The sequence below is a fragment of the Acromyrmex echinatior genome, chromosome 7, assembly GCF_024713525.1.
Source record: "Acromyrmex echinatior isolate Ae372 chromosome 7, ASM2471352v2, whole genome shotgun sequence".
In the NCBI taxonomy this organism is placed as follows: Eukaryota; Metazoa; Arthropoda; class Insecta; order Hymenoptera; family Formicidae; genus Acromyrmex; species Acromyrmex echinatior.
Window position 1 is genome coordinate 9,982,272 of NC_141858.1, and position 25,758 is coordinate 10,008,029.

The 25,758-nt window shown below is 32.3% G+C and overlaps 2 protein-coding genes across 5 annotated transcripts in view; one reads left to right on the top strand and one right to left on the bottom strand.

Moving 5' to 3' along the window:
• Positions 1–25,758, top strand: part of LOC105154478 (hypothetical protein) — a 211,892-nt gene that overhangs the window by 154,763 nt on the left and 31,371 nt on the right. The gene's annotated exons all lie outside the window — the stretch shown is intronic.
• LOC105154476 (adenylate cyclase type 5) overlaps positions 1–25,758 on the bottom strand; it is a 141,196-nt gene that overhangs the window by 99,295 nt on the left and 16,143 nt on the right. For both annotated transcript variants that reach the window (XM_087407702.1, XM_087407701.1), the window contains exon 2: positions 5,745–5,907. In XM_087407702.1, coding sequence (XP_087263828.1) covers positions 5,745–5,810 — 66 coding nt within the window. In that variant the 5' untranslated portion in view covers positions 5,811–5,907. The remainder of the gene's footprint in view (positions 1–5,744; positions 5,908–25,758) is intronic.

Sequence of the window (25,758 nt, forward strand, 5' to 3'; positions counted from 1 at the left end):
CATCCTGAATTCGCTAGGAAAGTATCAATTACAATGGTAACGTTGGCGAATGCAGCACGCATGTCCATGTGTGGTTAGAAAATGGAATAGTGTTTGTAACTATATAATTATAATTATTTAGAGAAGAAATTAATATAATTACAGGTTATGTATAATTTTAATTTCTACTGTGAGGCAAAAAATATTTTTAAGATCAATAATAACACGTAATTTTTATTAATGAAAAATGTGTATATAAAAATATATGAATATGTGCGTACATTTTCGAAATATATAGTTGAATGAAAAATATTTCTAGAAAATATTTGCTTATAGAACATCTGAAATTGCATAAATCGAGTATACGTTATTTGAACCAAAACGTTAGACGAAAAGGCGAAGAAAATAGATCGACCTTGCGTTATCCACATTATTTTCCAGATGAAGCACGCATTTGTCACTCCGTCAATAAATGTCCTATGTGATCAGAGAATACACAAAATTACAAAGACCCCTTCTGTAGAACTATGTGTTCCCGATATTCTGTATCCGAACAATATCCGAAAAAGAAACGTAGAAGCAATGGAAAAAGCATAATTACATCTACAAGTATCATTTATTGTCAACTACTTCATCAACAATGGTGCATAAATACTAAATTTAATTATTTGCAGTTTTACATTCTCCTATTAACAATAAGATAATTAAACATAACGAGCGTTGCAAAATATAAATGCTATTTGAGCAATGATATTTCGCTCGAACATGCTACTTTAATTGTACAAGGGATAATTAAATACCATGTTCCTCGCTTGTTATCTTATCTTAACGTTTCTTCTTTAATTCTCTGTTGACCATTTTATTACATTCTAGATCGCTTCTATTAATCTCTAAATGTAATTTTCTTTTTTCGCATTGTTAATTTTTTGCACTGTATTACATATTTAATTTAGAATTTATTTTATACATATATACGCTTATATATTAATTTAATTAATTCTTCGCGTAGTAATTCTCTTTATACACTGTTATTTATGATGCTTACAATTTATTTTACGTACACGTATAGTTATAGGTACCTATATTTCGAATCGATTGCGTTCATTATTGTTCACTGCAATGAATATCAGTCCAGTAATGAGTTACGAAACGTAATCGATTTTTTTCCTCATCGACAAATGGGATCGTGACGCTAAATGGAATTGCGCGGCGTGAAATGCATTTAAGAGGAGATTTCGCTCGAACATGTACACGTGCATACGTCTCGTGGTATTCCACGTATGCCTCGCATCGCACGCATTGTGCGTGCGACAGTTTAGTTACACATGGCGATGGATTACACGCATCAGGGGTGAAATTCCTTTTGTTCTGAACTGCATCTTTCAAGTAGATAATATTAACTCATATGAGTATTAAGGCATCACGTGCATTCCTCAACCGCATTATAATCACGAAGGTGCAGTAAATCGCTAATGCAATGTGGAATACGGACCTACAAAGAGCAAAACATTAAAACGATAATGCCATCTCGTTGCGAGAACGGCACGCGATTACTGGGAAGGTGATTCACGTTTGTAAGTGGTCCGTAAAACGTCCCGTTTAACGTCAGTTGTCCATTTAATCAGTCTATCGAGCTCCATTTTTGGCGCATTTTATTTCCGACGGCAGGATTAATATTTTAACACCGCTATACACCGTCGCGTTCTATCTAAATTCTCACTATAATTGTTAGACGATTTTATCTTAACGTCTTTTATTAAAATATATTGGATAAAAATCAGGAAATGCTGAAATTAAATAGCTATTATTTACTCTCTAAAACTTTAAAAGGAAATCTCACTCTGAAGAGTGAAATTTCACTCTTAAAGATTAAACATATTGAGCCTCTCTTTTCAAGACTGGTTTTTTCACTCCAAAGAATTTAAAGAGTAATAATAAATAGAATGAAACAAGTTGTAACTATACTCTACAGAAAAATCTATTTTAATTTTATTAACATAAGAAAAAGAAAATTAACGTTAACAAATACATTTACAGACTTGTAAAAAGAAGTACATAGAAAAGTCTAACATTTAATTGGTTACCTGGTTACATTAGATTCAATATGTTTAGAAAATCTTATAGACGGTGTTATTTTTCATGAAAGAAATTTTCCTGAAGTTCTTTGAAGACGCAGATTAATATTAGAAATTATATATAATATTCCATCTGTAAACTAACTTTTTAGTACAAGCGAAATTTTACTCTTAAATTTTACTTAATTTTGTTCAGATTTTAATTTTTAAAGATTTCAATATTTGAATTAAAAAACTAGTAATAGAGATGTTATAAAGTAACCCTAAATTTTTTCACATTTTTCGAAAACCTAGAACAGTATAAAAAATATGTATTTGGACAAGAAACACCCAGATTGCAGATAATGGGAGTAATATGATTGCAAACGAAGAGTTAATGATTTTCACACGTCACGATTAGTGTGCCAATTTAAAGTGCTTTCTATCAAGGGATGACACAGTGTAATATAATGAATCATTATCATGTTATTGTTTGCCAATGTTAAACAAAGATCAAATGATTTACTGTGTTATATTATGTCACTTGTATCTCTTGGTGCAAAGCACTCTCAGATCATCACGGTCATCATTTCAAAAATATATTATTACTAAGTCATGCAACCACTCGAATTGTTAGCTGAGTTAGCTCGTATTTATAACATTAATTTTTTTCAAGTATTTTATATTATATATTGCTTTTGCAATATGATAAAAATTACAAATTTTTTCCTACATATCATATTCAATTTATTTTATTCTGTTTGCTCGTTATGGAATAACAATTGGACTATGTTTCAAAATTCACCACCAGTGCTGAAAATTTATGTTACGTGACTATAAAGTTTTAATACTGGTAAATTTTGAAACATGTAGCTTTAGTTTCGATAACTTCTCGATTGTCAGACTGTATACAAACTTTTGGTCCTAATAGCACATTTAGTTGAGTAATACGCACCAGTTATATAATAGCTTGTTGCATGCTAATTCATCTGGATGTAAAAGCATAAATGTCTTGATTGATGAAATACTCAGGATGTATTCTCTCTATCAGACAATGCGATAAGTTACGCCGAGTGCATATATATATTTTGCTGAGCCAACTGTTTATGTATGATAATACAGTATTACTATGCATACGCCTTTATGTCAATTTGCGTACGACAGCTTTTAATGTGCATCGGTTCGTACTGTTGCATTCGAATTCGCTATAGCACTCTGTTCTGCCGTGCATTTTATTTGATCTCTACCTGGTCAAACCATGAATATGTGAAATGAGCTTTTTTACGGTATTTCATTCTCTTTGACAAAGAATTAAAGGATTCCGCAGCTTGCAATTTAGGATAACAATTACAAGGTTGCCACAAAATTGAAAATCACGAAAATTAAAAAATTGTCAGAGAAATTGGAAACGGTCAGAGAAATTATAGAAAAAGTCAGGCAATTTTACAAAACTATATAAAAAATTAAATTAAAAACGCAGTGTCGGCAATATTGATAGTAATTTACTATGCTATGTTAAAAACAAAAATACATAAAATTTTGAAATAGGAATCTATTATTGAAAGTCAAAGAAAAAGTCATAGAATTTTAGGTAAAGAAAATTCGTGACAATTTTGAATTATAATGATTAGTGTACACTGTTAAATCTAAAGAGTATGAAATTTAACCTAATTTAAGTCACCACAGCTCCCATTTAATATATCGTTATTTTATACTAAAACAATGATTAAATTTGAAACTATATAGCGTCAAATTAACACTATATATTTAACAGTGTACGGTTTTGAATTAAAATCGCTCTTAAATTATTAAGTTTGTCGATCATAATGTTTATTTTATCATAATATTACAATATTACGATGTCATCTTTTTACGAGCGAGAGTTGCTGCTGGCACGGATCGCTTCAAGCGCTTCGAAATGCTGTGAAATGAAAATTTACCGAGATGACACCTCTTGAAATGTGGATGCCACTTAACTTGTGTACGCAACGATAAAATTGACTGAATTGCTTCGCGATCTAATGGGCGTTCGTTGTCTCCTGACGAAACCGAATCTAATTCTAAACACTCGCGGTATTTAGTTGGCACCGTTTACCTCCATTCTCCATCGACGTGTTCCTAACATATGCGTGCAATGTGTGTTCCGCGAAGGGTTGATAACACGCCACCTGGCACATTGTTATACCACCAAATATATCACTGTAGCTTGTAATGAGAGAGTTATGTCAGTCAGAAATCGATAATTGCCTTCATAATTTTATATTGTCGTGGAGAAATTTCGTGACTTTGATGGAGATCACTTTAGAATGAAATTTCGCTTCGATAATGACGCTTTCGATAACAATTGAAAATATCACTGCAACGTGCGCAATCTAATTTCGATTTGATAGGAAAATAATGCTTCTTCAATCAAAATGAACATACATATCTCCTCCTCGCTTAGTAAACTAACAAAATATCGGATTTCCAATTCCGTATAGAGATCTGTATCTGGTTGTCATTGCAACACACCTCATTTTAAGGTAGGCGTCAGGTGTATATAGTTTCTGCAAAAAGTGACTGAAATTGGAAATTTATATTTTCCTTGAAAAATGAATGTTCTATGTACATATGAAGCAATTCAATAAGGTCAACATTTAAAATATTCAATAATATAATTTTATAGTTTAAATGAAAATTTTATATTAATTGTTTTTTAAAAACATGTTTACTTTTATTAAAACAATTTTTAATCCAGGTTCTAAACTTTGGCAAATTTTTGTATTACACTTAAATATATAATATAGAAAATGTCTGTAACTTCTCATAATTTTTCTCATTTCAGAAAAAAAAAACGTGTTTATAATACATCCTTAATGCGAATGTACATTTATTATGCTACATCATCGTATATAAAATAATTTTGCGCTTCTGAATAACTGTTGCCGGTATTAATATCGATTCGTAAAGTAATAACAATATAAATTTTATTATAAATGTGCATATGTGCAATGATTAAATTATGTGTTGTCAATCCATATATCGATGTTGGAAAATATATAACGTAACACACTTACGCAATTACGTCGAAATAATGCATACAGATGCATTCGTTTAATTTACCTTTTTGCAACTACGATATTTCGTGACGATATATAAAAACATAATTTTTGTATGCCTAAGCAACGTTATACGATATCGGGCAGCAACGCGAACAACGCGTTCAATCTTACCGAGAAATCCGTTTATGAATAATGTATGCAAGAGCATGCATCCCTTGCATGAAACTCGCAGTCTTTCCTTTTCTCTTTTATGCGTAATCGCCAGCATATGGCGGCATAACATGCAGTCAAGTAGAAAGCAACTGTATAACTATGATACAAAGAGTTAGTGGTTCAATAATTTTTCCAGAAATTATAAACTTTCAGAAATTGCAATTTCCAAGAACTAGACCGATTATACCTAACGCGTTTAATTACTGACGCGTTCAATTATACGAAAAGTAACAAGGAGAAAAAAAATATCTCGTTAATAAATTTAGGTATGATTTTCTCGTAGCAATTTAATTTCGACATCGCTGACATTTTAAACGACGAAATGTTACGAAGGATACGAGATATCGACATGTATTTTCGATTTAATACATTAATTTCTCTATAGAGCACGGTTCGTTTCGTGAAGTTCGGTCGCTTAAAAAAAAAAATCTGTGAAAATTTTCGACGAAATGGTTACCTCATGAGTCCTACGGCTGCCACGAAGACTGAGCCTGTGGCTCCATTCTCGCTTCGGGAAATCCATGCCGTATTTCTCCGTGTCCACCGATCTTTTGCTTCCAGACACTGGCGAGCCCTCCGGGGCAACGAGATGCGTCGCTATCCGTTACTTCATGTTTCTCCTGCGCAAAAAAAATTCGCTACATCATAATTCTCTTCCTATTCTGCCATCGCTTTTCACGTCTGCTTCGATCGTGCTTCAAATTAATTAATACTCGATGCGCAACTTAACGTTCGAGGTAATGTCGTTAATAATTTGTGTACCGCCGCGAAGAGCTTTTAGATAGTGGGTCCTGTTAAGCTTTACGTTGTGTGCGCAATGTTACAACGAAATATTCACATGAATCATTTCACTTTATAACATATTCTTTATTAATAGTATTCAAGCGTCTAGCTTAATGAAAAAGTAATGGATATTTAAGACGACGAAATGAGTCTTCAGGCAAATTATGAAAATGCAATATGGAATGCTAGCTTATTTTCATTAAGTCTAATGAACTGGCAACAAGCACTGGGTAACAATATATTTCTTTTTAACATTTACGCGAATTATCTTTATGTTTGTTTCCAGTCTCTTAAGTCTTCTTTCATTCATCTTTAATAGTAGATATTATAATGCTAATATTATTTCGAAGAATAACTTAAAATAGATATCTTAAAAAGATAAATACTCGTCCATTGCAGAATTAATTAATAGTTAAAAGTCTAAATTTCCAATTTTAATAAGTATACCGTTGGAAATTTGTGTTAAATTTAACACAATTCGCGTGTCCCAAATAATCTATTCTAGTTGATATGTTAATTTAATATCAAGATATGTTAGAAAGTAACATATTTATCTTGTATTGAAGTAACACAAATATTATTTAAGAAGAAACTCAGAAAAAGCGACTCAATTTGTAAAGAAACCGTGAAAGCGTACACTGAGAAAAAAATGCTGTTGATTCAATTAAAGTCTATATTACGGGCTGTCACTAACATAAGTGATTAATTCATATATTTTTATTGACATAAAAACATAAATTATTATTTCAATAATTAAAGCCTTTATGTCAATAAAAATATACATGAATTAATCACTTATGTTAGTGAGCCCGTAATGTAGACTTTAATTGAATCAACAGCATTTTTTTCTTAATGTATTCTTTCAATAAAATTAACATTTATATGTTGAATTAACACACTTATTCATTCGTTTTAAAATTTACGGTCTAAAACACATTATTTTTATATCATTTGTCTACTTATACTCATAAATTGTATTATTTTGACACTAAGAAATGTTAAATATTAATTTAACTAACACAAACTATTTAAATAACAATTACATTGTGTTAAATTAACATTCAAATATATTAAAAAAATCAACACAAAATTTTAATAAGAACGTAAGTAGACCGTTTCTGAATACGAAATGTTTTTAGTGTGTAATTTACTTAATTCAATTTTTAATTAAAGATCAGTTACATATACTTATGTGCTTTGAAATAGTTAATATAAATGCGTCTTGACAAAGATAATCTAAGCAGTCATGTATGTATGAACCTTGAAGAAATCTAATTTCTCACAGACAATGTAATCGTCAGACAGGTAAAATTTCAGGACGACTTGGTGAGAAATTTCGTCTGACCTGTAACGAGCGTTTACAATGTTTATATCGCGTGTCTAGACAAATAATTTCCAATGGTCTCTACTATTTACGTTGGTCCGAGAGAGAAATTCAAATCAAATTCACAGTTGTTTCGTATGAAAGAGCAGTTTCTTGATATGCCATGTATAATTTACGACTCTATAAATATTATATTTCGAATTGTTTTTATCTGTGACAGATTTATTTTTCAAAATTACACTCTTCTGAGATTTCATATAAATTATATTTTTATCGAATGCAGTTATAGAGAGAAAAAAAAAGAGAAAGAAGATCGAGACAAAAGTCAATTAAATATTTAACCTTTTGGTACTATTCTCGAAATAGCATGCCCGATTGTTTCTTTTATTTTATATGCTATTCTTTATTAATAAAAATACATATACATTTTTCTTACCGTTTTATTCCTTAATGTCTGACGTTTCGTTGAAAAAAAAAAATTACAATAGACCATTTAAGGCATTGATTTCTATAGTTTGTTATCATGTATACGCAGTCCTATAAGATATTATATTATAATATGTTTATTTTTATACAATATTTTTACTCAATGTATTCGATTCGTAACAGAAACGTAGTGTAGCGCACCAAAGGGTTAAGATCGTGTTTAATCAATAAAATATTCGATTTAAAATTTGTTTTAAAATTATATTTGATACGCGCTGGAAACAAAATTGTCATGCGTTGCGGAAAAATATTTAATGACATCGTTATTTTTGTTAGTCGTAATGATGGATATGCGTGGCGTGGCGTGGCGTGGCGTTTGCAGCAATCAATACACATTAATCTCACGGCTTGTTGTTCATAACACTGCACTTCCATCACCGACATTAGAGCCACACGACAAATATAATCATTTCCACTGTCGTCGGAGCGCACGACATACTGCGAAGTCCGCGAGAACGTTGATTGGGATGCGCGCATGTGTGATATTGCGGCGGAGCAATTATTAATACCAACGATAGCCGAAGTATATTATATTATAGCGCGAGCGTAGCGGGAACACCATACGGGATCGATAGACGAAAGTAATTTGCCGCGTGGCTCACAAAGTTGCGGACGCTGAGTCGCGGACATAATTTATTCCACCTACTCCATTATTCCTTTGACTTTCCATTGTTCGAATGCGGAACTCTCTCTTATCCGGAGTAACTCCTTTTTCTGATCCCAATTGTCATAGCGAACTTTATTGCAATTCCCACTGTAATTTTATATTCATATGCGTTTGCAAAAATGATTTATAATTACTTATTTAACCTTCAAGTAAAAAAGATACGCAATCGTATAAAGATACGCAAGTTGATAGAGTGCTCAAAATGTCCCACGAATAATTTTATTTTTATGGTTATATTTTTCACTACACTGAAAGAAAAGATTAGTTGGTGCAGCAAATTAGATGATAAAATGTAGCGTAGCATTTTTAATTAGCTGCAATAGTCAATTTTTGGTTGTAGGAACCAATTTTTAGTTGTGTTAGTCTATCCGCAATGTCAGTATAGGATTAACGATAGACTAACGCAACCAAAAATTGGCTGTTGCAACCAATTAAAAATGCTATGCCATATTCAACCAATCTTTTTTTTCAATGTAGTACATATATCATGTTATAGTTAAATTTACATTACAATACATTACAATACATTATATACTTTTATGAGTTAGAGGAATGCAAAAATAATGAACTTTAAGACTCTAAGACATTTGGACTTTTCATTTCTCTTTTTTAGAATAAGGATATTTAGCAAACTATGCCTGGAATTTGTGGTCATCCCATCTACTTATTTAAAGGTTAATATTAATAATGGGGTAGACCACAGAAACGTGGAAGATTTTCAAAATGAAACATGAAATATGACTTAAATATTAATTTATATTCAAATAATATTCTACTGTTACATATAATAAGGTTGCCATAAAATTGGAAACCGAAGAAAAATCAAGGAATTTTCCAAAATTTTCTGAAAAATTAAAATTTTTTACTTTAAAGAAATATATACGTACATCACACTTACGCAATTTTAGAATATTATCAACTTAACAATTAAATATAAATAGCAACGTTAATTTAAGTTGCTCTCTCAACAAAATATTATATTTGATGGTTTCCAAATCAAGATGAAATTAGAAAAAAATTTTTTAAGATATTATTGAAACATCAGGGAAAATCATGAAATTTTGTCTGGAAATCAGGGAAAAAGTTTGAAATTTTAGGTCAAGGAATTTGTGTGGCAACAGTAATTAATATTTAAAAGTATATTTCATTTTCATTCTATATATTTTTTATCCAACTTTATTATTTTACTGAAATGTTAATTATTATTATTGTCGTTAAACTTTTTAAATGTTATGTCGAGATTTCTTTAACGTCGCGCAAATTATTGATAAATTTCAGTTTATCCTGACAATAAATCTCCACAAATTCGCACCACCGTATCGAGCTCGAGAACGTGGGTACTCTTTATTATTTATTATGCACAGAGCGAAATCAGAGCGCTTGTTTCAGCTTCCACTGGATTAATCGCATATGCTAGGATGTTATGATGAATGAAGCGGAATTAAGGCTTCGCTGTCGCGGCGTGTCGGTCGCGAGGAACAAAAGTGCCGGCGATAGTTTGTTAGACCGAACACAGCTCAACAATAAATTAATTAACTTTCAAAGGCGCTGTTACCATCGCCGGGATCGACGGCGCGACATTGTTAAATCGAGGCTTGCAGCTTCAGGATGGCTGGCTGTTGCCGTCGCGGCCAACCTCGTTAACGACGTGACATACTAATTGAGCTCGTGAATAATAATTATGATTGGTCGCGTTGAGGAGACGTGTCCGCTCACATCGTCGATGTTGCATTGTCGTTGTGTCGCAAATGTCTGGTCGTCTTATCGTTCCCTTCGTCTTTAATCTGCCAGACCGTGAAATCTCTTCGAGGAATAAATTATTACGTCGCCGAGATGCCGCGCACTTTATCCTACGCATAAATTATCATTATACTGACCGAGAGACCGATACCGATGGCGCAGCTTCTCCAAACGCGAGATACGTGTTGTGTTGTTCCGCCTCGTGACATCAACGCTTTCGACTACATTATATGTCCGTTACGACACGGTAATTCCTCTTTATTCGTAATACGTGGATGCACATTTCGAAATTCACTGTAATATTTCGTATACAGCTTCGCGGATTTATTCCGGAGTGCGAAAATTAAAATTTAGCTACTATATGTCCGCATGATATTTTCGGACGGCGTAACAAATTATTTATAAATTATTTGCAATATTCTTCACGCGAGTACTCGTCTAGTAAATGAGCATATTATATGAAATTCGGTGTAATTTAGATTTTCTCGGCGAACTATAATTTATGTTAGAATAGAATTTTGTTCATAATTTTAACGTGTAATGTGAAAAAGATTGGAAGACAGAATATCCGTGTTTTCACACACACACACATCAAGTATACTCTGAAATACACAAATATCAAAATGCACGATATAAAATTACAAGTAAAATTTCGTCTCGAAATTTGACATAATATAGTAGATGGTCCAAAGCGGATTCGAATTACTAAAACGAAAAGCAGTTGCAACAATCAAAAAACAAAAACTGATGCAAATTTCGAAATTAGTTTATCTAATAATATTTTCGAAAATATTGACGAAAATTATCACGTAGAAATATTTCGTGAAAAATTCAGATTCTTTCATAAATAAAAACCATGACACGGATCCGAGTAAAAATAAGGATGGGTGATCACTATGAGCAACGTACATGTATTCTTACCCTGTACGCTGTTACAGCATTCTACGTGTCCCCCAAGAAACAATTTACTGCTACGAGAGACATTATATTACATGCGTAATTAGTAATTTGCACGTGGATGTACGGTCGCTGTGAAAGTGGAACGCCCGTGTATGTGTGCGTACTAATTGGCTCCTAATCAAATAATGACTAACAAGCGTGCGGATACGTGAAACATTTCGCGTCGACGTACCTTCCGGAATCCCGATGTTAATAACACGTATACGACACATTTGTTTCCCGGTATCTTATCGATGGATCTTACGTTCTCGTTTAATAATAGCGTTCTCGTTTAATAATCGGCTTCCTTTTACGCAAACGTTCCCTCGTGCGAGAGAATTCCGAAAATGTCCCCGACGCGAAGTAAATTTCTTCCGACGTTTTGCGCTCCGAAGAGCTCCAATTGATCTAGAAATCAACCCCGAACGGGGTGGAATCGCGACTGAATTAGAACGCAAAAACTGTAACCGTTGCGCGATCGCGTGCGTATCGGGGTAAGAACTTGCAGCAGCATTTAACATCTCGGCTCGAGCTTCGTGTAACTTGTAATTTGGCGGGTTACCACGTTACAGATGGATACGGGGGGAGGAGGAGGCGAAGGGAAAACGTTTAAATCGTGTACGTTCGGCCTCGTGTACACGCGGCGAGATAAAATTCGCCGCTTCGCCCGTTACATGTGCTAAGCGCTACCTAACTCCCGCGTGCTCGGAACTCGCATTTATCATAATCGTGACGCCTTTATCTGTGGGGGCGAGGGTTAAGTGGAGTGGACCTGACGTGTCCGGACGAATACGCCCTGCGAGCACGAACCCATGTCTCGATTGAGGATTAACATCGTCTAACAGGAACGGTTGTTGACCTTTGACATCGTATCAGAACGGCGACGCGCCGCGATTATGCTTAATGATAACATCTCGGCGCACGTTTAACACGCGTAACGTTACATTTACAGATTACTGTCCATAATCTCTGGGTTGCGGTAGAAAAAAAACATTCTCTCTGAATATTACAAAAGATCGTATTACGTATTTTATCATCGATTTGAACAGTTTGTTGGAATTTGTTATATATATATATATAGATTCTATTTTTTGTTACATCATCAGAATCGATAACTTTCAGGATTTTCAAGATAGCGATAAATTAAATGTCGAAAAGTACTTGTATCAAAATTCATATCCGTATAAAAATTCATATGCAAATGTATATGTATAAATATTGAATGTATATTATATTGTATATTATACACGTAAAAATCATATGTATAACTATATAGCATATACAAACATATTTTTTTAATTAAGAGAGAGAACTATAAATCAAAAAATATTAACAATATTGAGATTGAATTGTTCTATTTTTTGATCAATTTTAATTTACTCAATTTCTTGTCTTGCTTTGTCTTCTCTCTCTCTCTCTCTCATTTTTTTTGCTTAAAGGTAAATTATCATATAGTATATATCCGAAAGTGGATCAATCAGCCCTAAGTTAAACAATCGCTATATGAATAAATTAAATAAGTAAGAAACCGTTAAATACGATCGAGATTAAATATTGATGCCTGATAATTTGTGCTTAATATTTCTGTATAAATTTAAAATACATTTTTCAATTATATAAACTGCACGATTACTGTCGAATTTGCATTGCAATCATAAATTGATTAATCTCACAAATAAAATTAATCATCGATTTGATAATAATACTATTAGCATTTTAAAACATTGTAAAGAATTTATATATTCTCTAAATCTGAATCAGTGAATAATCACTACTAATTATCAGTGCTAATTATGCTACTAGTAATCAATGAATGAAATGTGAAATCCCTAATCTAGCTAATCTTTATTATGTACTCTAACTAACCTTGTTTTAGTGCATAAATTCAATACATTTGATATTGGAAGATTGAAATTAACATGCGAATATCGGTATTTTAATTATATAATGCTCAAACTTTCTTTTTTTGTTGAATTTCACTGATTATTCAATGCCACGTGCTCCACTGGATAACCAGTGAGTATTCACACTTACGATTTAGAAAGTAACGTATATAACGATATATAGAATTTTGTATTGCAATTGAATTTTGTTGAAAACTCAAAATGAATTTTTAAATTTATTTCTTTTTCACAATTAAGATAAAGAGTAACATGGGACACGTCAATGTTGCTTTTAAAGCTGTTAAACTTTCTCAATTTCATTATAGCAGTCGAAGATAAATGATAAATATCATTATCGGTAATAGCATAGAATGATTCGACTTTGACAGTTCCCAAATGAGTTCTGTCCGTTAGAATTCTCCGTTGGCAGCTATCGTAATGTCTAACGAAATTCAGAAATTCTCTAGCGGCACGCGATTAATTTAACAGTATTAATTTTAACGATATTGATTCAACCACTTCTCGCTTCGTCTCTCTTCCGCTTCCGCTCTAAGTTCCTCGAGTATTGAAGATATCCCTTTGGGTTTCTAGATCAAAACTTGATCTCTATAACAGCTTTTATCCAGCGATACTGATTCGATTAAGTATACTTGATTAGATATATCACAAATTTGCGAATTATTTTTTAAAACATCATATTTTTTATTCGTCAGTTGTGATTTTATCAGTCGAATAAGTGCGTATCGCTGAAAAGTTTTTCTATAGATAAGCGAAGCTTTTAAATACGCGAGCAGCTTTGCATATACATATTTCTCGGTGAAAATGTTGAGTTTCCATTAGACAAACATACATTACACGAAGTGCGCGTGACATAATATTGTCTTCGTAATTCCGATGTAATGCAAGAAGTTCGTGAACTCTGAGGATTCACGGCACTCTGTCATTTATCTACGCCAACCGGATTTCCATTCGGATCCGTTTGATTAAAAGTTAAGGATTTTTTTATTTCCTAATTCAGCGTTGTGTGCTGTATATGTATATACGATTCATTTGTTACATAAGAATAAAATAAAAGCCGCAAAAGAAGAATGTGTGATGCAAACAATTTCCTCGCGGAAGCGCGGAATAATTAATTAACGAAAGTATCTATTAAAGTCGATTAAAACTTCCAACTTCTGTATGATCCGTTACAATGAAATCAATTCTCCTTGAACGTTTTAATGGAATTGCCTAGTTTTAAAACTTTGTAAACTCGTTTGCCCTTTAATCTCGTAATTTCTAATTGTATCATTTATTTTTGTTAGCTCCTTTTCAAGAGATAACTGCCGATTAATAAAAGTCAATTGAGTTACCGCATCTGTGAAATTAATTCCCCATTTATTTGAGTTATATAATATTTCGTATAAAATATAATACCGCACGCACACACATACACACACACACACACACACACACACACACACACACACACACACACAACTAAAATAAATTTTATACCACACATTGTATTAATTCCTTTTTCTCTCTTTCCTTCTCTGTTTTTAAAGATTTATTACTCTTATATATTACATATTTTCTGATATATACGTTATATTACCATAAGAAAAAGTTAATTAATTTTCTTTAATTAGCGCTATTCTGGCGAATTAATCGAAGTATTGATGTAACGACTATTAATTCCCGAAGTTAATCTATACTTTATGTAACCTTAAGAAAAAAGTAATTAACGTACTTTGATTAATTAACATTTTCTGGCAATTTAATTGAAGTATTGATATAACGATTAATTTTTGACTGGGGCAGCCTAATGTCTTCGATTAAGTTTCACTCCGGACTTTCCAGCTTGTCGTCAAGGGCAATTATATTGGGCAAGGGTGAAAGTTTGGACGAGCTTTAAATGAACAATTCGAACTTTCGTGCATAGTCGATAACACACTTACGAGTGAACGACCCTCAGCTGGGACACCAAGTATCTGGAGTTATAAATAAATGCCATGTGTATACGTCCCGAATCGATCTCTTCGTAACTTAAGCGACTTGAATGCCTGGTCCTACCGTTGACATGCGAGTTCATTGCCGCGGATTTCTCAGGTGTAAAGAAATAATGGCGAAAATGAAATATTAAAAAACTCGCGAGCTCCAATTCGCGTGTCGTTCAATCGATACGTCAAGTTATCATCGTCCGTTCATATCAACATCGATATTATATCAGTTGCGTGTCTCTTCGCGTTATTTACGACATATGTGCGTACGACCGTACGTTCATGGGAAATGGCTATCGCTTGCAATCGAAAGCTCGTGGGGATTGACTATCCGATACTATTTGATTGGCAGCGCATCAGCGAAATATTTTTATCTGTGAGTTTCGAATATTCGATTAGTCCGCAAAATTCTCCTGGTTTCAGTCCTAGAATTTTTTGTGACGCATTCAGAAAAGATGTAATCTAAAAAAATCTTGAAAAAAGTATCTTTTAAGACCGTAATGTGAATACACAACGGACATAGGAAATGGAAGTTTTAAACAGTCATGCTGGATCTTTAGTACCTAAATAATTTGGAGCGAATTTATTAAATTTAAAAATTTTACTGAATTTTTTATATTGGGAAATTAAAAGTTTTGTTTATTTATTCAAATATGCCACATGACATTCATTTGTAACATTCACTTTTGAAGATTCTAATCTATCAAATTTAATCTATTCTAAATCGAGGTGATTTTTTTCGTTGCTAATTATTTTTTAAATGTTCCATGTATTGTCTGTGTTATTACTCACACATCATTCAAATATTCGAATGCATATCTAGTTAACATTCACTTTTGGGGATTCTAATCCAGTTATTGAAATAGAATTTCTCATTGCTAATTAGTCTTCCAATGCTTCATACCTGTTATCTGTTATTACTGATACAACAGTTTGTATCATTACTGATTCCATCATTATTCGAGGTTTCTAATCCAATAACTGGCTTCAGCTAAACCATGCTTTGTAACAAGTCATGTGAAGTAATTTATGAAATTATAATACATTTATGTTAATATATACATTTATGTATATACAATATTTATAACATATATATTTATGTAATATTATTATACATTACGTTGCTTTTTTGTCGAGAATAAAATGTACTAAAATGAAAATAACTACTATTAAAAGGTTACTTGCAGAATCATGAGAAAATTTTACGTTATGTCAATTTTCATAAATTAATAATTTAATAAAAATCAAGTGAATTATGAATGATATACAAATTTAAATATTTAGGTAATTTATTTGTAATTATTTCGTGGCTACATGTAGTATAATTATGCATATTAAATTATTTATTCTAATTAACTTAATTACATTTAACTATATATAATTATATTAACTTAATTTTACATTTAACTATACAATTATATTTAATATTAAATAAAATGTATTAAGAATTTTAAGCACATATATATGATAAAGAAAGCCAAGATCGGTCACATTTTTGGATGTTGCAAATAATACATTCTTAATAATATATTCTTTTATTAAACCAATTTTTTCCAGTTATAATTTCGATGACATTCGAATTCAATTCAATCATTCTGAAACGCTAATAATCCCTCCTAGATTAAATTAGAAAGAAAGAAAGAAAATAATCCTGACTGAGGTAATACTTTTCGCAATAAATTTCTTACTTTCTTTCTTTCTTTCTAAATTAATCTAGAGGGGATTATTAGCGTTTCAGAATGATTGGGTTGAATCCGAATTATCGGCTCGCAATTATGGAATAAATTGATTTAATAAAAGAATATATTATGTATCATTTGTAACATCCAAAAATGTGACCGATCTTGGTTTTCTTCATATTAAATAAAATGCATATTTTCAATTTACATCAGTAAGTTATAATTTTATCAAATTCTCCAATCAAAACTGATATTTACGAAAAAGTTTTACAATAATGCTAATGTATGAGATTACTCACAATCAGTGATAGAGACGAGCGGAATCGAATGGACCTGGCCGGAAATTCGCGTAGGAAGTTCCGCGAACTTCCGCCATAATCAGCTGCGCGCAAAACGAACGGTTCAAAAAATTGGCGACTTGGCGCTAATCGGATTTCTGCTCGTTAAATCGGAAAATCGCGTTATAACTCGGTTCGACGGACGCATGGTGACAGGCGCTCTACCACTTTCGGATTTAAGAAGATCGATGGACCTGTAAACAACACATAAGGACTGATGCGATCGTAAATTTTCGCCAAGGGTGACGTTAAGTCTCGAAATAGGAAGCTAACTGGAAGGTCCAGGATATTTCCACATGCGACTCTCGAGCATACGAAATTCGTTTTAAATGTACACTTGTTAGGTATACAAATAAATAATTCACTATTTTTTATCAAATTCAATATTTATTTTCAAAATATACCGACATAGTTTAATTATGAAATTAATTTTTTTTTATACTTTTCTTCACCTTTCAAGCAAATTATTGATTCCGATTTGAAAACCTAGTTTTTCTTGCGATTAATTTATCAAGAGGGATTACTTTCATCAAGGGAATTACTTTCATCGTTTCTTATTTCTTGGACATTTCTAAATTTCTTATCAGAAGCGTGCATCGACTGGAATAAATGATAAAATTTAAAGACGCTATGTCTAGCGAGTACATCGGGTGTGATAAAATATCCTGGCCAAGTTGCAATAGTGTGTCTTTGACTACATGAGACGTGGCTATGAGGCTCGATCTCATGTAGTGAAATTGGTCAAAGACACACTATTGCAACTTGGTTGAGATATTTTACCACACTTGGCGTACTCAGTACACATAGCGCTTTTAGATTTTATCATTTGTTCCGGTCAATGCAACACGCTTCGTCCAATAACAAATTTAGAAGTGCGGAAGAAAAAATATAATAAATTTTTCTGTCAAGTCGGTATCTTTAACTTGTTTAAAAGATGGAAGAAAATGTTGAAAAATAATAGGGACTACTTTCATAATTAAACTAGTGGATTACTTGTATACCTAATAGATAGATTAGCAGTGTATTTTTTATTTGCATAAAATGATAGAAATTGATGTATTTTTCTTAGCTCTGAAAACTTGATTACTTGAAGAGGCATAATATTTTTTTAGGTAAAGTTAAATTATAAAAATAAACACTCACTTTTTCTCAAACGATTTATAAGTCGCGTCAAATTTAAAGACCACTATGTATTTTGACGTATCATGAGGTATACTACTTTAATATTAATTTTAATATGTAGGTAGGGAAAGTCCGGGTAGCGCGGACATGTTAAGGTTGAGAAGAAAAAATGACACAATTAAAATTGAGATCAGAAACCATTTTTATTCTCATAAATCTCTTAAAGGACTTAATTTTGAAATAAAATAAAAAAAAATAAAAAAAAACTTGAACATTAATATGACGTTTTAGTAAAAAAAGAGAAACCATCCGATCCTCTTGGATAAAGCGAATGGATCGTTCGAGCAATGCAAATGAAATTTAAAAAATTAAAATCAGTCTTGGCAATCATCACAAAAGTAGCTACCAAATCCTCTGTAGTGCAGCTTTCATGAGCCCATTTGGTGCAATGACTGCACTGGATCAGTCATAAACAAATTATCATACTACATGTGGCAAAAAATAAACAAAGATGTAAACAAATACGTGTCTTTCGTACGCTCGAAAGATCGTCTGTCCCTCCGTATTCCCAATATTTTTATTATAATCATAGTAAGGAGGATGGATCATCCTCTTTGCCCCCATCCACTTTGCTCAAAGGACCTACCTGGTGTGAATTTGGAGAGATTAGAATAAATTGAAACAAGTGAAAAATTTTAACCTTGAATTCACGTTTAAAGACACAGAATTCTTATAAAAAATCATTCCCACTGATTAAGGAAATTAAGATAATAATAGGAATTACAGATAATAATTAAGCTACGTACCTAAGGAAAAATCGCAAGAAAACACTTAATTTTCTATATGTTTTTATTAAACACAAACGAATGCAATCATATGTCGTTTCGTACTTTCAAAGCGTCGCTGCTCGGTCATTCCTTCAACTGCTAGAGACTCATAGCGCATCTCAGATAGATAAGTGAAAATAAAAGATATTCGCTTTATTCAGGACGTCCATTTTACCCGGGCTTCCCCTACATGTCTAATTTTTTCAAAATTTATGTTAATATTTAACATTTAATGAAGTTCAACAGAATTAATATTTAAATAGAAATTTTTCCCTATTTTGTATACCATTTAATAAAAATAAATAAAATTTTGTTCATATAATTTTATATACCTAGCATTTAATAATTTATATTATGCAGCATAAAATTTAGAATAAAATTCTATCTTGATTTCTGAATTATCACTGACAGATCATTAAAAGTGACCTTTAAACTTATGATTATACGGAATAAAAAAGTAGAAAACAAGTTGAACATTCTTTCTCTGAGTACACCGAAAAGCGGGCTATTGTATGAAACACAACGAAGGTTGTTCAACTCGGATTCTCGGGGTTTTAGAATTTGCTGGAGAGCATTGCACTTAACGCCACTAAATACGACCCGAAGATACGGGTTCCCGCCTTTCTAGCGCGGTCGACGCGGTCGAGAACCCACGATACGCTTTTGTCGTACACGAGATCGCGAGTTTAAGGCCCATTGCACATGCGAGACCACTAGGTAATCGGCCAATCGAGAGTGAGCGAGCTTATCGCGCGCAACACGTACATATACCTGCGGACGCACACACACGCACACACACACGATCGGATAATAAAGAGAGAAGAGGGCTCTTTATTTCGTATTCCGTTCTCGTGACCTTATTCGGGATCAACCGGTGCGAGAGAACCGCGCCGGATGAGGCGTTATTAATAATTGGGGCTTGATTAATCGAAATGAACGTTCTCGTTATGTTCCCAATGCTTGTATCAATGTGTGCTGTATACATGTTAATTAAATTCATTTTCAAATGGTTTCGTGGAAAATAGTCATTAATATTATAAAAAAAAAAAGGAAACATCTGTGCATAGTACATATTCGAATTATTGAGTAGAATTAGTTATTGACTTTGCCTCAGTAAAAATTATTTTTCCTCAGTTTAAAATTACTTATCCTCGGTAAAAAATATCATATATTTCCTTTTTTTTCCATATGCTGAAGTAATAATTGTCACTGAATGAGATATGAAGAGATTTTCAATTGATTACTTTTTTAATGAGAAGTTGAAGGACTTACCGGATGGCCCCTTATCTTTCAGTAAAAATTATTTTTTTCGTTAAAATTATTTTTCCTCAGTAAAAGATATCATATATGTTCTTGTTTTTTTTCCCCCCACATATTACAATAATAATCGTCATTGAATAATTCGAAGAAATTTTTAATTGATTACTTTTTAATGAGAAGTTCAAGAACTTTCCAGGTGATCCTTTATCTTTCGATAAAATAAGCCGAACATTATTACACGTAATAATTTAAATAATAATCTGCGATCGAAATTTGCAGCTTGCATAACAGTAGCACGCGGGTGCACTCGGGACATGCAACAGACGAATTATCTACGTAGAATTAACTGAAACTGAGCCCCGGGGCTTGCCGTCTTTCCGACGCCGGCTTGCTCACGCGACGCTATTTTAATCTCGCTTTTGCTATTGCAAAGTCGACCGACCGACTTGCAAAAATTTCAACCTCACTCGACTGTAATTGCGGCGAGCGTCGACGTGTGATTTGTTGGTCGATAAATCGGAATCGCGCAGCCCGCAGAAATCACTCGTTCCGTCTGATTGCTCGCGCGGATATCACTCGATCCGTTCCGCAACGGCAGCTTTAGAGGGAAAAAAGGGAGCAAAAAAGGAACAAGCGTTTTAATGGGGCTGTCGATTGCCACGCGTCGCTTCGATAACGCTCATTTTTCGCGATTGGTATGGAAATCGAGAGGTCAAGACAAGCGGTGATTAATGCCAGCAAGGTCGTCGGTCGAGGATAAGAGGGAGTTTCGCTCTTACGGAATATAGTAATTATTTCTTGTGTATTCATCTATCACGTTCCATCCCAATAACTCGTACTCCGTGTTTAAACGTTATAAATAATGACATAATGGCTTTATGGCTCTCGGAGCACCTTTATTTACCTAAGACGGTTTGCCTATACTGTTTCATACAAGTGAAATGTGAGAAGACGCGACTAGGGAAAATCTTATATTCTTTTGTATATCTTCATTTACTGTACAATATTGTGTTCACGTCAGAAATTCGCTGAGCGTGCAGATAACCGAATAATTTACTAGAAAAAGTAACAGAAAAATGAATATTACAAAATCTAAAAGAAGATTCAGATATATATTAGCGCGACCTACTTCTGCTAAAATATCTTCAAAATTCTATTATTTAAGTACTAAATCTAGTATATTCTTGACGACGACGCGAAGACGAATATGAACTGAATTTAGAGAGCAAGTCAGTGGTGCAGTTTTCACCATCATATCAGTGACACTAATATCATAAATGTTCAACGCGATGAACTCCTGAATGTAGTAAAGATTTGAGTGAAATTTTATAAAGTAGTGAAAAGAGAATCTATTTTTGAAACGATAAAATTAAATATCACTGGACGATTAATTGTAAGACAAAAATTCAGTTTAAGAAGTAAATTGATATAAATTCTGAGCATAGTTCCTATTTTATCAGAATCAGATTTATCTTCACACAAAAAGAATTAAAAGCTAAATTTAAAAAAGACGTGAAAATAGTTGATGCCGAAATTAAACTCGCGATGGGATGTAACTAATGTAACAAATGTAAATGTAATTTACTATGCTGCACGACGCATTTTTATAATGGAAATTTGACGGTGAAATGGATGGTTGCATCGAAAAAACATTTTTTTTTATGGTAAATAAATTAACGATGAAATGCAACAGGATGCAAGACCGGAGCGTGTTTTACGATGCACCGAACGTCATCGGTTTTACGACACGGTGATTTATTAGGCGATATACATTACGTGTACTACGTGTCATATATATATATATATATATATATATATATATATATATTATTTTACGCGTACTTGATTGCGGCATTGTATAATGCTAATTAAAGTCTCGATCTCCACATCATAATTAGCTAATTAATTGACACGGAAGGTCGGATCATGATTTGCAATCGCATTCGTACGAAAATTGTGTGACGAGGTCCATTGGAGATTGATGCGCGAAATAATGTCATTCGTACCTTCGCATAATTTTGTATTTAATTGATATGAATGCAATTGAAGTGCGATCCCTTTTGCGTTGTCATATTTTACAGAAAATAATGTGAATTAATGGAATGATCTGTTAATTTAGTCGCCTGCGTATTTTTCATAATATTTTATCATTAAGTTAATTCGTAAAAATTTAATGAAAATTATATTTGATAAACAAGCGCGCTATGGTCTACAGCGCAGCTTAGTAAAAAAATTAAATATTTTTTTAAATGATAAACAGTTACTTAGTTAAAATTTAATTAAGCTTAATAAAGCGCAGATAGATTAGCTGCATAGCGCTACTAATTTCGCCTAAATTTAACGGTGTTGTTGTTTGTATACTGTTTTTAATTTCGAACATAATTTTGTTTATTGAGTACACAATTTTCACCTCTTCTGCATTATACATTACATGGTCTGTATTCATTTCAGCCTCAGTTTCATTGATAAATATGCCTTTAGCATGTAATTTACATATAAAATAAAAACAAATAATATGGAATAGAAGTACTGTAATATGGAATAGAAGCTTATTTTTTTAAATAAAACACTGCATTCTCTGGTAGCAATTACTACGGAGTTTTCGTAATTATTTCGTATGTGTTGTAATAAAACGAACACGATACAACAACGATTTGCTTTAATACATACATTTATTTTTATTGTTTCTGGAGATACTACAGTATTATCTCAACCGTGTCCCTACAAGCTCAACGTAAATCCTTTAATATTTATATTCCATAAACACTTTCAATAATGTTGCATGAATAGTGTTATGCTATTTACTTGTGATTCTTGACTCTTCTTTATTGAGAAGATTTTGTTTGTCGTATCAAGATGTGCAGATAATATGAAATACTTTAAGAATAGAAATTATGGAATATATTATTTTTATTTTTTATAAAAAATTTAATAATAGTTTAACTACGTGTCGTTGCCTATTGTGCGCAATAATATTATTTTATTTTCTATGTGCCATTGTACAATAAACTATTTATGTAATAACTGTATTTTGATCAGTTTGTAATTTTTATTTATTAGAATTATTATTCCTAAATTTCAGGAAACATTCTTGAAATTTAGCCTATATTTTATATCTCATTTTTAAATTGTCCTCATTTTTACACTTCTTACTTTTTTGTTAATACTGAAATTGAATTTAAATTGCGAAGATATTCATTAATTATACCTTGCAATTAATTATGTTGCTCCTACATAAATTAAAGAATTTTAATATAAATTTTTGCAGATTAATATTAATTTAAAAAGATAAGGTATTTTTCTTTATTATCTGCTTTATCCCTCTGTAGAATCTCAGAAATAAATGCGCTCATTTATCAATAAAGTGCGATTCAGATTGTGAATACGAACTTATTTCACACGGTAAAGACAGTTTTGCTGAAGCATCTAAAAATTTAGCTAGATACGGATGCGAAAATAACTTCATCATCATCAAAATAATTATAGTATAAAATAATTATAGGATATAATAATTATATCCAATGTAGGACACTCTAAACTAGCTAAAATGTCAAAACTTTTTGCAGCATTCCTCATCACGCTTGATATTCCTATGTAATTATTTTGGTGGTTGAATAAAATTATTTTCAAACAAAAAAGGTGATTGAAAAATGGGCAATAAAAAAATCATTGCAGTTATCAGTACGCTAAATTTTTTTTTAATAAATTATAATATACTCTTTGAATAGTTCATTAATAAGAGATGTTTCGGCAACTTTTGTGCCATCATCAATACGAGATACATATTTTGAATGCTATTTCTATAATCTTCTTCTGTGATCTTAGAAAGTTTTTATTGAGGCGTCAAGTGAGCCAGCAATCAGTACTTACTTCAACTTGAAATAAAATTGTTTTTATATCTATATTTAATTATTTAGCTTGTTTTATTAAAGTGAAATAATTAACAATTTTATATCTATATAAATATTTAGATATTTCAACAAACTTATTATTTCCGTACACTACTAATGCATCCTTCGCGATTAAAAAAACTTTGCATAGAATTAAAAGAAACATTCGTGCGTGTACGAAACGTTTCGGGCGAAGTCTGGATTACCTAAGCGATTCAAACGAGTCACGCAAGAACGATTATGCGATGATCGGCGATAAGAGAATTATTACGCCTCATGCTCTGTCTATTTGTTTGCCGATATATACGGATCCGATGAGGGTTCCATCCAACGTACACTAATATAGTGCAGGATGGCACAACATGCGTGATCTCCTCATCTTGATTCGTGTTTGCCACCCCGATCCTGTTTATTGAACGAACCCCCAGAGGGTGAAACATAGCCATTCCTTGGACATAGAAAATTAATTTTTTCGATAAGAAAGAAAAATAGGGAAAATTAAAATCACTACTCAAAAGACTCGATCACGTAAGTCTCGATACGTAGTCTCTGCGAAAGAAGTATTTCAGAGTGAAAATAAACATCCAGATTCAATTTTCGAACAGTAGTTGGCAAACTACAGCCCGTATTATATATTATTATTATATTCTGAATTTTGTAAATAAAAAAATTCTGTCTTGTTCGCCATAAATATAAATGTGTATAAAAACTTTTATTTTTTCTCTTAGCCTGCAAAAGTCTAAAATATTTATTATCTAACTCTTTACGGAAAAAATTTGCCGGCTTTTTTAAAGTAATAGTTTAAAGAGAATTACATATATTAATTGATTAATATATAATAATATAATATATTATAGAACCGTATATGTGTGATAATACAAACTATAGAAATTAAAGCCTTAATATTACTGCGGTACCGATCGAAAAATCATTTCGCGCGTTTCTGACTACATACATAGTATATATTATAAATTCACACAAAAATCATACAAGCATTTAAGATCCAGTTAGATCGTTTAAAGCTTTGATTTCTATAGTTTGTTTTAATATATAATATTTATGCATTGCAATTATATTAATTTTAATAATCTCTCAGTCTCAATTAAATAATCCTATTCCATTGGATATATAGCTACACTGTAGATATATATATATATATATATATATATATATATATATACACACATACTATACAGTAAAGTAAATATAGCAGGTTTGACATACATTACGTATTCTAGGATTAATTGTAGTGTTCCGATCTGAAATCACACACGTAGTGCAAACACGCAGCGGCCGGACGCTGGTATCTGGCATGCGGAATCTCGATGGCTGTCAAACAGCGCGAGTGTGCCTACATCGCGCACACTTCCATCCCTCGTTTAGGTAGACGTGACTATTCTTTAAACGCGGAAGTCGATACGCGATAAGGTTGTCCGCTCTAAGGAAGATTAACGAGCCAGCTTCAAGCCATTATCGTGTTTTCGATCGCGAGGTTGCTTAGCGTTTTACGCCCCGTTTAGTAACGGGTGGTATGCGCTACTTAGACCGTAA